This window comes from Canis lupus, chromosome X (assembly GCF_048164855.1).
Source record: "Canis lupus baileyi chromosome X, mCanLup2.hap1, whole genome shotgun sequence".
Lineage (NCBI taxonomy): Eukaryota > Metazoa > Chordata > Mammalia > Carnivora > Canidae > Canis > Canis lupus.
In genome coordinates, this window is record NC_132876.1 from 89,401,321 (window position 1) to 89,417,499 (window position 16,179).

Here is a 16,179-nt window from a genome sequence, read left to right on the forward strand (position 1 = left end):
TTCTTTTCTGTAATGGAAACCTTAATACAAGCACAAGTTTGAACAAACCAATCAAAAGGAGATAAACCATCTGAGTAGGAGCCAGAATCCCATCTTCCGGCAATTTTCTACCAAGGGAAATGTCAGATTCCTGATGAGATGTATTCATAAACTCAGAACACTAGATATGGGGAATACACTTTCAACCATCAAATTTATTCATTCAACAAATATATTCATAGTGCCTTCTATGTGTAAAAGTACTCTGGGATAGTCAACGTTGAACACAGTCCCTCATATTTGAGGCTTTTCAGTTTAGTTATGGGGAAAAAGGTATTTGTAAGTGGCATGAATGGAATATGAAGTAGGTATTAAGCATACTGCTACTCTGATCAGGTAACAATCCGAAGTCAGAACTTAACGACTTCACCTAAAATTGGGACATTCAAAGATGAGAAAGCCAGCAAAATTCTTTCGGTAAAAAGCCAGATAGTAACTATTACAAGTTTTTTGGGGGCAATGAGGTCTCTATGACTCTGCTGTTCTACGGAAAGCAGCCAGAGAGTAGGTAAAGAGGTGAGTATGTTCCAATACAACTATATAAAAACAGATGCAGGGCTGGATTTGACCTATGGTGCATAGCTTGCTAACTGCTGATCTAGATAAATAATGCCCTAAAACAGACTTGGGACTCTCTTTATGTAACCTTCTGGCATATCACAAGATTAGTTTAGTTGTGGAGAAAGTATTAAACTTTCGGGATCTTGGGCAGCCTGGGTGGCTCATTGGTTTAGCGCCACCTTCAGCCCAGGGCATTATCCTTGGAGACCTGGGATGGAGTCCCAGGTCGGGCTCCCCTTGGGGAGCCTGCTTCTCCCTCTGCCTATGTGTCTCTGCAACCCCCTCTCTGTCTCTCATGAATAAATAAAATCTTAAAAAAAAAAATAAACTTTCGGGATCTTACTTATGATCATGCTCTCTGGATATTTTCACTTTAGCAAAGAAAAGCAGTAATTTCCAAATAACTTTGAAAGATGTCTAAAATAAACCAAGAAGGACTGATTAGAATAAATGACCAAAAAGTTGGCTTATTTTATTAGTAATTAAAAACAGTTTAGTTAAAAATGATAGTTTTTTTTTTGTCTACCTAATGCAAAAGATCTTAAATGACCAAAAATTGTCTAGGCTATGTGAACAATTACACTGTCTTGTTCTGAATGGTTTAACCTCATCATAATTTCTCATTTTTACAGTATTATCTCTCAACCAATCATTTCCCTTGATAAAAAATGAAGCACTCCAATCAGCCATATACACACACAACTCATGACTATAATTCTGTTCAGGCTTGTAGAAAATACTATAGAACTGTGATATTTTGGTGAAAAGTGATTTTAAACCAACAGTAATCAGTAACATGCAAGAGAAGTTCCAAAGTAAAACGTCCATGTAATAGGCATAAACATGTATCTACTAGTAGAGAATATAATTTTTTTAATAGTAGAGAATTTCAGTAATCATATAACTATTTTCAGTAAGAGTCCTTGATTGATTTTCCTTTAAAGTCAAAAGCACAATTTGTTCAGTCACCTCTTGCTATGTTTTGTGTTGAAAACATACTTTAAAGGATAATGACCAAATCAATGCTATTTTAAAAACTAGTATTTTTATAGGAAATAGTACCCCATTGTCATATTCTTTATTTTTTTAATTTAAAAGATTTTATTTATTTATTTGAGAGAAAGAGAACACGAGGGGGGGGGTTGGGCAGAGAGGGAGAAGCAGGCTCCCCACTGAGTAGGGAGTCCCATGCGGTTGAGACCTAGGACCCTGGAATCATGACCTAAGTGAAGGCAGACACTAAGCCAACGGAGCAGCCCAGGTGCTCCAATGTCCGTCATCTTCTAAGCTTAATGTATTTATATTTTAATTACTTTAATTCTAAGATAATGAACAAGTTTATGAGTAACGCCTATAAGCTATATATATATATATATGCAAAGTGCCATTTGATTTCCCCAGGAATGACCATAGGTAAAAGGAACCAAAAGTTACTTGATGAAGAGAAACCAAACCAAAACCCTCAAAACCAGAAAAACGAAAGTCTACAGAAACACCACCACCACCACCACCACACACAAAACCCAAAGCTACAACAGTAAGGTGTGCACAGTATATATAATACATTTAGTCTCAGGTATATAGTTAAATTGGTGGCATACTCCACTTTTGCACATAACTACTAATAAATATTTTATTTTTGTTAAGTAAATAAACAGTACAACTTTATTTTTATTAAAGATTTTATTTATTTATTCATGAGAGACACACACACACACACACACACACACACACACACGGGGGGTGGGGGGCAGAGACACAGGCAGAGGGAGAAGCAGGCTCCATGCAAGGAGCCCAATGTGGGACTCGATCCTGGGTCTCCAGGATCACACCCCAGGCTGCAGGCGGTGCTAAACCGCTGCACCACTACGGCTGCCCAACAGTACAACTTTAAATATATAATCAGCACTTACCTATGTGGGCAGCCCTGGCAAATCTTCTGATCGGCAAAGGAACCTCCTAAGACTTTACTTAGCATAGCTGGATGTCCCAAGGCTTTCAAAGCTTCATCTAAACTATCCACCAATGAATTAAAAAATTCCAAAGCATCATGCTGTTCACGCAGATTAACAGGCTCACCCCAAAGCCTAAGAAATGAATGGAATCAAATATGTAATGTGTGATACTCAGAATATATACAATATTTTCTCAGGAAAAAAAAGCAAGATGACCACAAATGACAATATATAAACAGATCCCCCCCCGCAACTCCATGAGGAAGTAGGAAAAAAAATGCTCTTTATGTATACAGTGCAGTGAGAAAGAAAAGTGAGGCTCAGTACAAGTAGCACTGTGGTGGGGAAGAGTCACCATGAAACTGCTGGTGTGGTTGATGGATAGATACTATGGCTCCAGCAAAGACAGCTGCTTTAGGTAACATGGTACACAGATGCATTTTGAATCTAGATGAAGACACTGTGTGGTGGATTTCACTCTTTTTTTTTTTTCCTCTCTCTTTTTTTTTTATGATAGTCACAGAGAGAGAGAGAGAGAGAGAGAGAGAGGCAGAGACACAGGCAGAGGGAGAAGCAGGCTCCATGTACCGGGAGCCCGACGTGGAATTCGATCCCGGGTCTCCAGGATCGCGCCCTGAGCCAAAGGCAGGCGCCAAACCGCTGCGCCACCCAGGGATCCCAATTTCACTCTTATGTAGATGTTAGAATTTCTTTCATTTTGTTTAAATTTCAGGTTACAGATACAGTGCGAGGATTTATTTGCTCTTAATTTGACCTCTAATTTTGTATTTAGAGTGACATACATAGTGAATATAGGTATGAATGCATTCTAAGTGAGAGATATGACAAATGTATTTTAAATGTGCTAGAGAAACTGTCTACATTTTTTCTATAGAGCAAATAACCTCATTCCTTTTTTTTTTTTTTTTAAGATTTTATTTATTTATTCATGAGACACACAGAGAGAAGCAGAGACACAGGCAGAGGGAGAAGCAGGCTCCATGCAGGGAGCCTGACGTGGGATTTGATTCTGGGTCTCCAGGATTACGCCCTGGGCTGAAGGCGGCGCTAAACCGCTGAGCCACCCCGGCTGCCCCCTCAGTCCTATTATATATTTTTATTTGTTTTTTTAAGTAGGCTCCTTGCTCAGCATGGAGCCCAATGTGGGGCTTGGACTCACGACCCTGAGACCAACACCTGAGCTGAGATAGAGTCTAATGCTTAACTGAATGAGCCATCCAGGTGCCCCTTCAATTGTATATTAGACTTAAATTTGATACAGTGAGCTTAAAATAAAACACATGTCCTTTTGTTAGAATCAACTTGTTTCATTACTGAAAACGACATCAATCCATTCTATTTATTTTCAAATTATGGTCAATTCCCCATACTTTCAAACATGTAGTCAAACCATTAATTACAAAAGGGAAAAGGTACTTCCAAAATGAACAGATCTGTTAAGATACCAAGTTAATATCACCAATCATCAAACTGATACCATGTATCTCCCAATGTAATGCAATGAGAAGCATGCAACATCATCTATCGTAGGTTTTTTTTTTTTGCCAAAAAACATTTAACCTGAATCTAATCATAAGGAAATTATCACACAAATCGAGAGAAATTCTGAAAGACAAAATTTCAGTACCATACAAGTCATGACAAGTTAGGAGATTATTTTAAAGAAAACTAAAGAGGTAACAACCAAATTCCTGTGAATCCTTTCAGGATCAGTCTGGGATTGAAAAAAAAGGTTACAAAGAACATTTTGGGGGAAATCAGAATACACACTAATGAGTATTAGGCATTACTATTACTCTTTTATAAAAATATTTAAAGGTAGACAAATATTTTCCATTCCTTTTTAAAAGTAATCTCTATACCCAACGTGGGAGCTCAAATTCACGACTCCCTAAATCAAGAGTCATTTAGGAATTATTAAATCAACATTAAATTTTATTGAGTGTGATAATGGTATTATATAGAAGTAGGAAAGTATCTTTATTCTTAGCTGATACAGACTGAAACACATGTAGGTGTGGGTGGATAAAGTATCATATTTACAACCTACCATGAACTGGTTCAGAAGAACCAAAACCCAAGTACAGCTGACACTGGTACAAAGGTCTGAACTATGTGGATCCACTACTTATACACGGATATTTTTTCTATATAGTTTAGTACCATTAATATATTCTCTTCCTTATGATTTTTTTTAAAAAAATGATTTTCATTACATTTTATTTCCTCCTTTTCTTACCTGACTGTAAGAATGTATTTCTTACATATATATATATATACACACAAAATGTTAATTGACTATTTATATTATTCAAGAGTAGCAGGCTATTCAGTTTTGGGCGCATCAAAAGTTATATGTAGATTTTCAACTGTGAGGGGGAATTAATTGATGCCCCTAACTCCCACACTATTCAAGGGCTAACTGTATACATGTAAGTAAGCATGGCAAAATGTTAACAACTGGTACATCTGGTTAGAGTAGAACATAAAAGGTGATCACTATCCTACTTCATCACCTTTTCTATTGATGTCAAATTTTTCAAAATCAACAGTTGGGCGTGGGGTGGCGAATGTGGTTAACCCACATGTATCAGCAGTCTGTGTCTAAAGTGATTATCAGGGGTGCCTGGATGGCTCAATTGGTTGGGCATCTGCTTTAGGCTCAGGTCATGGTCCTGGGGTCCTGGGATCAAGCCTCACTTCAGGCTCCCTGCTTAGTGGGGAACCTGCTTCACCCTCTCCCTCTGCCCTCCCCCCTATCCCCACTTGTGCATGCTCTTAAATAAATTCTTAAAAAATAAAAAATAAAGTGAGAATTGTCCAGAAGTGCTAGTCTAGATGAACTGGAAGCTCCACTGGCATACAAAGTAATTTAGAAATAAAAAAATGCAAATGTATTGTCAGAGAGAAAATTATTTATAACTGAATGACAAATTTTAAGAAACATAAAAAGGGGAGAGTAATTTGGAAGAGGAAGAACACAAATGCTAATAGCCTTATTTATGGCAGAGATGGGACAAGCTGGGGAAAGAACGAACTAGAATAGTCAGGAGGGCAAGGGGTGTGCCAGGTGATGGGACAGAAAGAGTAAAAGCAGAGCTGGGAAGGAGGGTGGTGCATGCAAACCAGTAGTATGGATTAAGCAGGGCCTAGTTAAGGGAATCAGAGGAATTTATATGGTTGAGTCACAGAAAAGCCACTATACTATAAAGCAGTGGTTTCAGAAGAAATCTAAATAGTATCCTTATAGGGAAAAGGGAATGTGCTCTGATAGAATCAGGAAAGATAGAGATTGGGGCAGCAGTGTCAGGTGACCCTCTACTTCTGCTCTCAGTTGATGGGTGAGACCTTTAAGAGATTCTAAGGCGGAAAAAAAAAAAAAAAAGAGATTCTAAGGCGTATTATTTAAAAAGTGCACTGCTATGAAGGATATTAGAGCCTTCTGCATATACAGTAAAAAGAGTTAAGTGGTTGTACTGTGGTATTATAGTGCAGTGCATGAAACACATAATAGATTATTTTTATTTATTTTTTAAATTTTTATTTATTTATTCATGAGAGATCGAGACAGGAGAGAGAGAGAGAGAGGCAGAGACATAGGCAGAGGGAGTAGCAGGCTCCACGCAGGGAGCCTGACGTGGGACTCGATCCTGGGTCTCCAGGATCACACTCTGGGCTGAAGGCAGCGCTAAACTGCTGAGCTACCCAGGCTGCCCTAGATGATGATTTTAAAAAAGGTATTTAACCCATCTTTCCTAGAAAATTCTACCTCAGGATAGTCAAATTGTTGGTGAGGGAAAAGTATCCCTTTACTTACTTTTTTTAAAGGTTTTATTTATTTATTCATGAGAGAGAGAGAGAGAGAGAGGGAGGGAGGCAGAGACACAGGCAGAGGGACAAGAAGGCTCCATGCAGGGAGGCCAATGTGAGACTCAATCTCGGGACTCCAGGATCACACCATGGGCCGAAGGTAGGCGCCAAGCCACTGAGCCACCCAGGGATCCCGAAAGTATCCCTTTATACGTAGATCTAACTAGTAAATCAAAGAAGGATAAAAGGAGACCACTATCATTTTGTAACTGTGATGAAATACTCTAAGGCACTGATGATAAAATGGCTGTGAACATGGGAAAGACATTACATACCTCTCTTCACTGATGTAAACATTACTATCTATAAGGTAGCTTTGCCTAGCATTTTAAAAAAAGAAAGAACACCTTGATCTCATTAAGTCTCTAGATCTCACTCCTTATTTATAGGAAATACAGTGGACTGAAAGAAAACAGAAAATACAAGAACACCATAGGTATCCCATCAATAAAATCCAGATGGTATGCAACTTTACAGCATAAACTACCTACTCTTCCCCCAACAAACTGCAAGGGTGAAAACTGATTAGAGGGAGGAGTCATAGTAACATTTGAGGTATATGGACTTCATTTGGGTCCCAATTCCAAAAAATTCATAGTAAAAACCAATTGTGAGAAAATTGAGTCAATCTGAACACTGATAAGGATATTAAGGACTTTTAAAAGTCATGGTAATATTATCATTATTATGTTTAAAAAAGGCCATCCGAGATACATACTGCAATATTTACAGATGAAAATGTAGACTAAATGAGATTGGGCATGAGTCAACAACTGCTGAGGCTGGGGGAAGGAGTACATAAGGGCTCACACGGTTCTCCCTACTTCTCTGAATGTGAAAAGTTTTTAAAATAAAATATTCAGATTTTTAAAAGATTTTGTTTATTCATGAGAAACACACACAGAGAGAGGCAGAGACACACAGGCAGAGAGAGAAGCAGGCTCCATGCAGGGAGCCCAATGTGGGACTTGATCCCGGGACTCCAGGATTACAGCCTGGGCCGAAGGCAGGCACTCAACCGCTGAGCCACCCAGGTGTCCCAAAAATTTTTCATATCTTAGGAGACTAGAGAATGCTGCCTCTTCAAACTATGATACTCTCTACCTCCAACTTTGAAGACAACGAGAGAAAAATACATTAAGAAGTTTGATTATTATAGCTGACCCCACACGGTTGAAAATCTGCCTAGAACTTTGGACTCCCCCAAACTTACTTAACTACTAAGAGCTTACTGTTGCTTTGAAGTCTTACCTATGACACAAAGAAGTGATTAACAAATATTTAGTATGTTTTATGTATTATATATACTGTATTCTCACAATAAAGTAAGCTGGCGAAAAGGAAATATTAAGAAACCATAGGGGGAAAAAAAGCCACACCTAAAGTACTTTACTGTATTCACTGGAAAAAAAACCCCAAAACCCGTGCAATTCAAACTCATGTTTTTCAGGGTCACCTGTACTACTGCTTAAATATTAAACATAAAGGTGCCTTCCAACATGTATGTTACAAGGTTGACATTAGTGTATGGAGATGTTCATAAAGGTTTAAGCAGTATTCCTGTCTATCTATAGTTTACCTGAATTGTTTCCAAAATCCTCTGGGCACATAGTATTGCAGTCGAGAAGCTGCTAAATGACCAAAGATGACTTGAAGGTGCCTTAAAACACCAATATTATACTCTTTCCTATCCTCTGTTTTACTCAGTGCTGGTTTGTCTTCAAATTGTTGAGGATATCCAAATACATCATCTCTGGGATCAACATTGCTCTAGAAATGAAAAAATACTAGTAAGTTAATCCAACTTTAAAGTACAGTAAAATATGTTGAGACAAACACCAGTTAGTGAACAAATGATTAATCATTTCTACTTCTATTTATTTCCAAAGCACTTAACTTCCAATTTAAAAATTTTAATTTAAAATATTAAGGTTTATCTCCACCATTCCACAGAAGAGTTGTCAGAAAGGAACAACCCTATGTATCAGAAAGGGAGATAATGAAGGCAACGTAGCAGAGTGTGGTGTTTGACACAGACTGATCTGGACGCCAGTGCTGATACTTAGAAGTTGGCTAACTTAGAGCCGATCAACTACTCCAATGTTTCTTTTTTTTTTTTTATTTATTTATTTATTTATTTATTTATGATAGTCACAGAGAGAGAGAGAGAGAGCAGCAGAGACACAGGCAGAGGGAGAAGCAGACTCCATGCACCGGGAGCCCGACGTGGGATTCGATCCCGGGTCTCCAGGATCGCGCCCTGGGCCAAAGGCAGGCGCCAAACCGCTGTGCCACCCAGGGATCCCTACGCCAATGTTTCTAAACTTCAGTTTCCTCATGGGGATGTGTAGCTATGGTGAGAATTATAAAGTGCTCAGAACTGTGAACAGTTGGGATGCCCGGGTGGCTCAGTGGTTAAGCGTCTGCCTTCAGCTCAGGTCATGATCCGGGAGTCCCAGGATCGAGTCTCCCATTGGGCTCCCTGCATGGAAACTGCCTCTCTCTCTGCCTGTGTTTGCCTCTCTCTCCGTGTCTCTCATGAATAAATAAATAAAATCTTCAAAACAAAACTGTGAACACTCAATAAAATATGCCTGTTAAGAGTAGCACTCTTAAAAAAATGCTGGAAAAACAAGATATCACCAATGCAAAAGAATAAAGTTGGACTCCTTTCTAACACTATATATAAAAATTAAAACAATACAGAACAAAGACCTGAATGCAAGAGCTAAAATTACGAAACTCTTAACTTTTGTGCAAAGAAATTGAAACCCTTGTATACTGTTGGTAGAAATGTAAAACAGTGCAGCTACTGCGGACCAGTTTCTTAAAAAATTAAAAATAGAATTACCACATGATCCAGCAATTCCATTTCTGGATATATGCCCAGACGAAGTGAAAGAAAGGTCTTAAAGAGATATTTGAGCACCCATGTTCATAGGAGTACTATTCATAATCACTAAAAGGTGGAAGCAACCCAAGTGTCCACCGATGGATAAATAACCAAAATGTGATCTATCCACAGAGTGGACTATTATTCAGTCTTAAACAGGAAGAAAATTTGGACACATGATACATGTATAACCTTGAGAACATTATGTTGAATAAGCCAGCCACTAAAAGACAAATATGGTATGATTCCACTTATCTGAAGTACTTAGAATAGTCAATTTGTAGAGATGGAAAGAGAATTGTGGTATCAGGGACCTTTGATACAGAAACAGAAAATATCCAATCCCTGCCCATGAGAAGCTCTCTGAATAGAGAAGAAACAGGAGCACAGGCAAAAATCAAAGAACCAAACAAACAAACAAACAAACAAAACAAACAAAACAACCCTAAGTGCAGTGAAGTGCCGAGGCAACACAGAGCAGAAGGTATTATGAGAGCAAAGATGGGACACTTTATTTGAAATTGCATATTTTGTCTGTCTTATTTTCTTCTTGCCAATACAATTAGCATTCTCTCCCTGACCTTACCTATAACATCCCAGAGATGTGATGGGCTATAGAAACAGAATTTCAATTTTAATTTCTACTCAGAGGAGTGGTTATTAAATGGCTATAGGTATAAACATCCCCGCTATGAAGCTTTTTAAAAAAGTAAACAATGGGGTGCCTGGGGGTCTGCCTTTGGCTCAGGTCATGATCCCAGGGTCCTGGGATGGAGCGTCATATTGGGCTCCCTGTGCAGCAGGGAGCATGCTTTTCCCTCTACACCCTCCCCTTCTCCCTGTTCATGCTCATGTGCATGCTCTGTCTCTGAAATAAATATTAAAAAAAAAAAAAAAAAGTAAACAATGCGCAGACCCTGATCCCTGGGGTGATGTGGTTCAGTAGATTTGGGGGAAGAACTGGGACAAGCATATGTTTCAGAAGCCATGTAAGCGTTAAACTACATCAGAGCAAAAAGCTCTGGTGACTGAAGAGAGGGAAGGAGGAAGGAACCACTGAAGATATTTACAGTTAGAAAACATTCTGGCTTCTCTCTGCAGTTCTCACCAACACCACGAACAGGAAAAGATAAAATAAAAATAAACACAGGATGGATACAAACATGACCACAACTTAAGTCTTGCAGTATTCTCTCTTTAAAGATCTGTGCCATAGTTACGTCAAATATGATACGTCACTACAACCTAACTTTTCTATAGCTTTATTGTGCAGTGGATACTTGGTAGGCAGCCTAAATTTGTCATAAGACCACATGACATATGAAGCAGAGAGAAGTTTGTTACCTAAGCAAGAAGAGCTATGATCTGGGGCAAATATAAAAGTAACCTAAAAGCAACTGGTAATAGTATAAAACTTGACATAAATTAATTTTTTAAAAAAGATTTTATTTATTCATGAGACACACAGAGAGAGGCAGAGAGATTGGAAAAGAGAAAAGCAGGTTCCCTCAGGAGCCTGATGTGGGACTCGATCCTAGGACCCTGGATCACAACCTGAGCTGAAGGCAGACGTTCAACCACTGAGCCACCCAGGTGCCCCAACTTGGCATAAATTAATGGAGATATAAATAAAAATGATAGAAAAGTGAAAATATAATTTAAATTGTTATAAAAATGAAGATCCTTCATTATGCAAACTCCAAATTATACTAAACACGTCACAGAAAAAATGAGAACGTGACCTACTGCTTTAAAAATATATAAACTAACCACAATGAGATACCACCTCACACCAGTGAGAATGGGGGAAATTAACAAGGCAGGAAACCACAAATGTTGGAGAGGATGCGGAGAAAAAGGAACCCTCTTGCACTGTTGGTGGGAATGTGAAATGGTGCAGCCACTCTGGAAAACTGTGTGGAGGTTCCTCAAAGAGTTAAAAATAGATCTGCCCTACGACCCAGCAATTGCACTGCTGGGGATTTACCCCAAAGATACAGATGCAGTGAAACGCCAGGACACCTGCACCCCGATGTTTATAGCCAAACTGTGGAAGGAGCCTCGGTGTCCATCGAAAAATGAATGGATAAAGAAGATGTGGTTTATATATACAATGGAATATTACTCAGCCATTAGAAATGACAAATACCCACCCACCATTTGCTTCGACATGGATGGAACTGGAGGGTATTATGCTGAGTAAAATAAGTCAATCGGAGAAGGATAAACATTATATGGTCTCATTCATTTGGGGAATATAAGTAATAGTGAAAGGGAATAGAGGGGAAGGGAGAAGAAATAGGTAGGAAATACCAGAAAGGGAGACAGAACATGGAAGACTCCTAACTCCGGGAAACGAACTAGGGGTGGTGGAAGGAGAGGAGGGCGGGGGGTGGGGGTGACTGGGTGGCAGGCACTGAGGGGGGCACTTGACGGGATGAGCACTGGGTGTTATTCTTTATGTTGGCAAATTGAACACCAATAAAAAATAAATTTATTATTAAAAAACATATAAACTATCATGAAAATCAACTATAGTTTAAAGTTTGGTAGCTAGTGAGCACTAGATTATGTGTGTCAGGACGTAGCAGTCCATGATGGGAGACTCCAGCTTTATTTTCAAATAAATGTATGTCAACATGTCCAATGAAAGTACAACATTCTGTCAGAGAGAATGATAGCATCTGGTAGCAGAACAAACATAAAACAGAAAAGCTGAATAAAATTTACCTCATTGTCCTGCTTCTCATCCCCAGACATATCATCATCTACATCACTACCTGTGCCTTCAATTGCAAGAATACCGTTCCTAATGGAGGGAATCATGTAGAGTTGCTGAATCACAGAATTCATGTAACAAGTAGCACCAGCATTTTTCAGGCCCACAAATCCTTTAGGTGGGCGGGGTCCAACAGGTGGCAGATATTCCCACTCTGTAAGTGCTTCACAAGCTGAGAGAAGGGAAAAGATTCCTGTAGCATTAACACAACCATTTTGTTCAGTTTTTAGCTCTGTTAAGATGGTAAGTTAACATTATCAACAGTCCCACTACTTCTTCAGCCAGCTGAAGCAGTACATTGAGTATACATTTCCCTCTCGACAAACTGAAGGTATGTGGCAACATGCACCCCTATAGGGATTCTTACCCCACCATTTGAGAACCTGTGTTTTACCTGAGGCTGCTTCTACGGGAAATGTCAGAAGCAGTCTCATGAGATGGTACAATGCTAACTTCTATGTGCTCACTTTACTTTTAGTTTTTATTATTTAGTCATTATGAACTTTTTTTTTTCAACTTATGTTTTTAAAGTGCCTTCAAATTCATTCTGACATATAATGTTAATATAAATACACCAAAGTATTCTATAGCTTGCTCAGTTTTGAAGCATCCTGGGACCACCTGGGATCATACCCAGATTCCGTTGCTTACCAACTCTTTCACCTTCAGGTAAGCTTCTGTTTCCTCCCTAATAAATGTACAAAGAGTAACACTTGCTTTGCCTATAATCACAATGTTATTTTGAGGAGCTAATCAAATAGTGGATTTGAAAGTTCTGTGAGAATTTTAAATCACTGTACATCTCCCTCTACCTGGTATAAATCTGGAAGCAGTGTAAATATTATCACTGTCTATGGAACTGGTTAAGTAAATTTCAATTAGGTATACTGAAATGAAAAGTATATAACCAATAAATGGAACTAGACAGATACGTATTGTCGATAGGGAACAACTGTAGATATATGAAGGGGAAAACAAAGTGAAGACACTCTGTATACTATATGCCAATCTGTGGTTAAAAACAAACAACTAAACCAAAAAAGATTTTGTTTCCATACAGAAATGCTGGAAGGACAGACAGACAAACTGATGATAATGGTTACAGCTATTAAAGAGGAGCTGGAGATTAAAATGGGCAGGAAACATACTTTGTAGCATGTAGCTTCTTTGGTATTTCAAATTTTTACTATGCACATGTACTACTTAAAAAACAAGCAGCCTTTTTGTTTCTGTTATCTTTGAACCTGTGAAGGGGTACTCAGAAGAGGACTTCTGAAAATGCCAATATATCTGGAGTGCTAATGGTCCAAGGCCATGTTGTGGTGGCTTGAAGTGGGGTCCTCCAAAACCACAGTGAGCACACAGCTCACCTTAAAATTGAAGGCGTTGATGCCCGAGATGAAGTAATTCTATACAGGCAAGAGATGTGCGCACATGTACAAAGGAAAGGATGACACGGTGACTCCTGGTGGCAAATTGAACAAAACCAGATGAATCTGGGGAAAGGTTACCCATGCCCATGGAAGCAGTGGTATGGTTCATGCCAAATTCCAAAGCAAGCCTCTTGTTAAGGCCACAAAACAGAATCTGTGTGATACTGTACCCCTTGAAGGTGTAAGATTATTGAATATTAAATTAATAAATCTGTGATTTGTTAAATCAAAAAACTGAGAAAAGACTCTTCTTTAAGTTAAAAAACCCCAAACACCCCACCACACACACACGGTAGAATAAAGGATCTAACCTTTTAAGGAGACAGTTTAATCAGAATCTCCTAAAATGTTATTTAAAAATGTCCTTATATTTTGAAATACAATGTATGAAGAAATAATATCACATTTTTAAATATTTACCAGAATCAATTACATCTTTAAGCTTTGTAAGATAAATAAACACTGGTTTTCTTCTCTTAAATTATTTGTGCTATTATTATTTTCTTCTTTTTAGGGGTCATTTAATATTGCTTTCACCCTTTTGGAGCTTCAGTTCAGATCTCTATGATCTGGAGTCTATAGTCTATCTCAAGGGCTTCATGTGAGCATTAACTGAGGAAAAAAAGTGAATTAGAATGTTATCTTCTCACATTCTAATCTTTAAAACCAGATTATGAGTTCACATAAAAATATTATTAAAAAGCTTCTAAGAGAGGGCCTGAAAGGTTTTCCAATGCATGCAACACAAGTTTTAAGTTTGAACTCTGGCATTATTTTGACTACTTATCATGTTGTGGTTTGGGTTTTTTCCAGATTTGATGGAGATGAAATTTTGCTAAATACACAAACCCCTTATAGGAAGAAATTTAGAAACACTTGAAAATTTTTCTGCATCAAGGTTTTTCAATTATAATGCTGTTAAATTATACATTCATTTCCTACAAATGTTAAACTAGTTGCTGAAAGAAAAACATGAGTTGAAGATGTTTACTGAAGGAAAAATAGGAAAATAGAATTTGAACACATTAGAGAATTATCTGTCATCACAACATTGTATTTTAGTATACTTACTTGTTATTGCTGTGCCAATGTAATACATTTCAGTCAAAGAATCTACTATCTGTTTGAGATTCCTCACACAGCCAACAGCTAATGCTACAAGTAACTCAAAACCAGCATTAATGGTAGCTGGGGAGCTACAGACTGGAATTGCCTGTTCAGCAGGCAGTTCTCCGTTTCTCATATATTGCAGGTAAACATTGGATGCAGGGAAGATGAAATCATCAATTAATTCCTGTAAGAGTTGAAAAAAGGATTGTATGTTAACAATTACATATGTATATTATATAAATAGTTATATTTTATAAAGGTTTATACATATGACACAAAGTTGTGTGTATGTGTATGTATGTATATATACATTTCTTTTTTGAGGAAAGTTAAGAAATGACTCTTGGAAGGAAATAATGTCAGAATTAAAGATAATTAAAGATAATCTGAGAAAACTTACTTGGATTTTCTAATAAAAAGATTCTGCTTTAAGGAGAAGGAGAAGCAGGCTCCCTGCTTAGCAAGGGCTCCATCCCAGAGTCCTGGGATTCTGACCTGAGCCAAAGGCAGATGCTTAACCAAGGAAGCTACCCAGGGACCCCAAGTTTACCCCTTTAATCTTATGTATACCAAAACTCATTTTGAATAAAAATAACATGTACTAAAATGAATACTTTTTGCTTCCTAACTATATGCGTAAAGAAAGTCATTAAAGAAATATCACAGACGAGATGCAGCCTTACAAATAGGTCTGTCTTGGGACGCCTGGGTGGCTCAATGGTCTAGCATCTGCCTTCGGTTCATGGCATGATCCCGGAGTCCTGGGATCCAGTCCCACATTGGGCTCCCTGCATAGAGTCTCCTTCTCCCTCTGCCTATGTCTCTGCCTCTCTTTGTGTCTCTCATGAATAAATAAAATCTTAAAAACAACAACAACAAAAAAAAACAAATAGGTCTTGTTTTAAATAGACCAATAAAGTGAAAAATCCAGATTTTTTCTTTTTAAAGATTTTATTTATTCATTCATGAGACATACACAGAGAGACAGAGACATAGGCAGACGGAGAAGCAGGCTCCCCATAGCGAGCCTGATGCAGGACTTAATCCCAGGACCCCGGATCATGCCCTGAGTTGAGGGAGATGCTCAACGACTAAGCCACCCAGGTGCCCTGTAGAGATTCTTAGAAAGCAGAAACAGAAAAGGTCAAGATAATACACCAAAGACAGGATATTATAAGCCAACCAGATATATTTGGAAACAAACATTTAGGAGGTTATGATATCTGGTGTAGGACAAAACTTACTTTAATGAGATTAGCACCTCCTTTTTCACAACCAATATGATACTTTTTCTCAGGGGTTTGAAAGGCCAGTAATTCTTTTGTTACCCCAAGGTGGCCTTCTAAGATAGTCTCTTCAACACCTGTTTCACCTGTTCTTTTAACATCATCCTGCCAAAGAAAAAACAACAAATGCTTAACTTATGGAAGGGAGGAATGGAGGCAGAGAGGATCCACAATTAGAGAACTAGACATACATGTAGTAATCCCCCCAAACGTTTCCATTCTTTTAAAAAAA

At 38.2% G+C, this 16,179-nt stretch overlaps 1 protein-coding gene across 6 annotated transcripts in view; it reads right to left on the bottom strand.

The window, feature by feature from the left end:
* The window catches only part of USP9X (ubiquitin specific peptidase 9 X-linked), a 482,368-nt gene that overhangs the window by 21,451 nt on the left and 444,738 nt on the right, over positions 1-16,179 (bottom strand). For all 6 annotated transcript variants that reach the window (XM_072817572.1, XM_072817568.1, XM_072817571.1 and 3 more), the window contains 5 exons: positions 15,906-16,052; positions 14,623-14,845; positions 12,070-12,290; positions 8,026-8,216; positions 2,514-2,687 (listed from right to left, as the gene is read on the bottom strand). In XM_072817572.1, the coding sequence (XP_072673673.1) occupies positions 2,514-2,687; positions 8,026-8,216; positions 12,070-12,290; positions 14,623-14,845; positions 15,906-16,052 (956 nt within the window). The remainder of the gene's footprint in view (positions 1-2,513; positions 2,688-8,025; positions 8,217-12,069; positions 12,291-14,622; positions 14,846-15,905; positions 16,053-16,179) is intronic.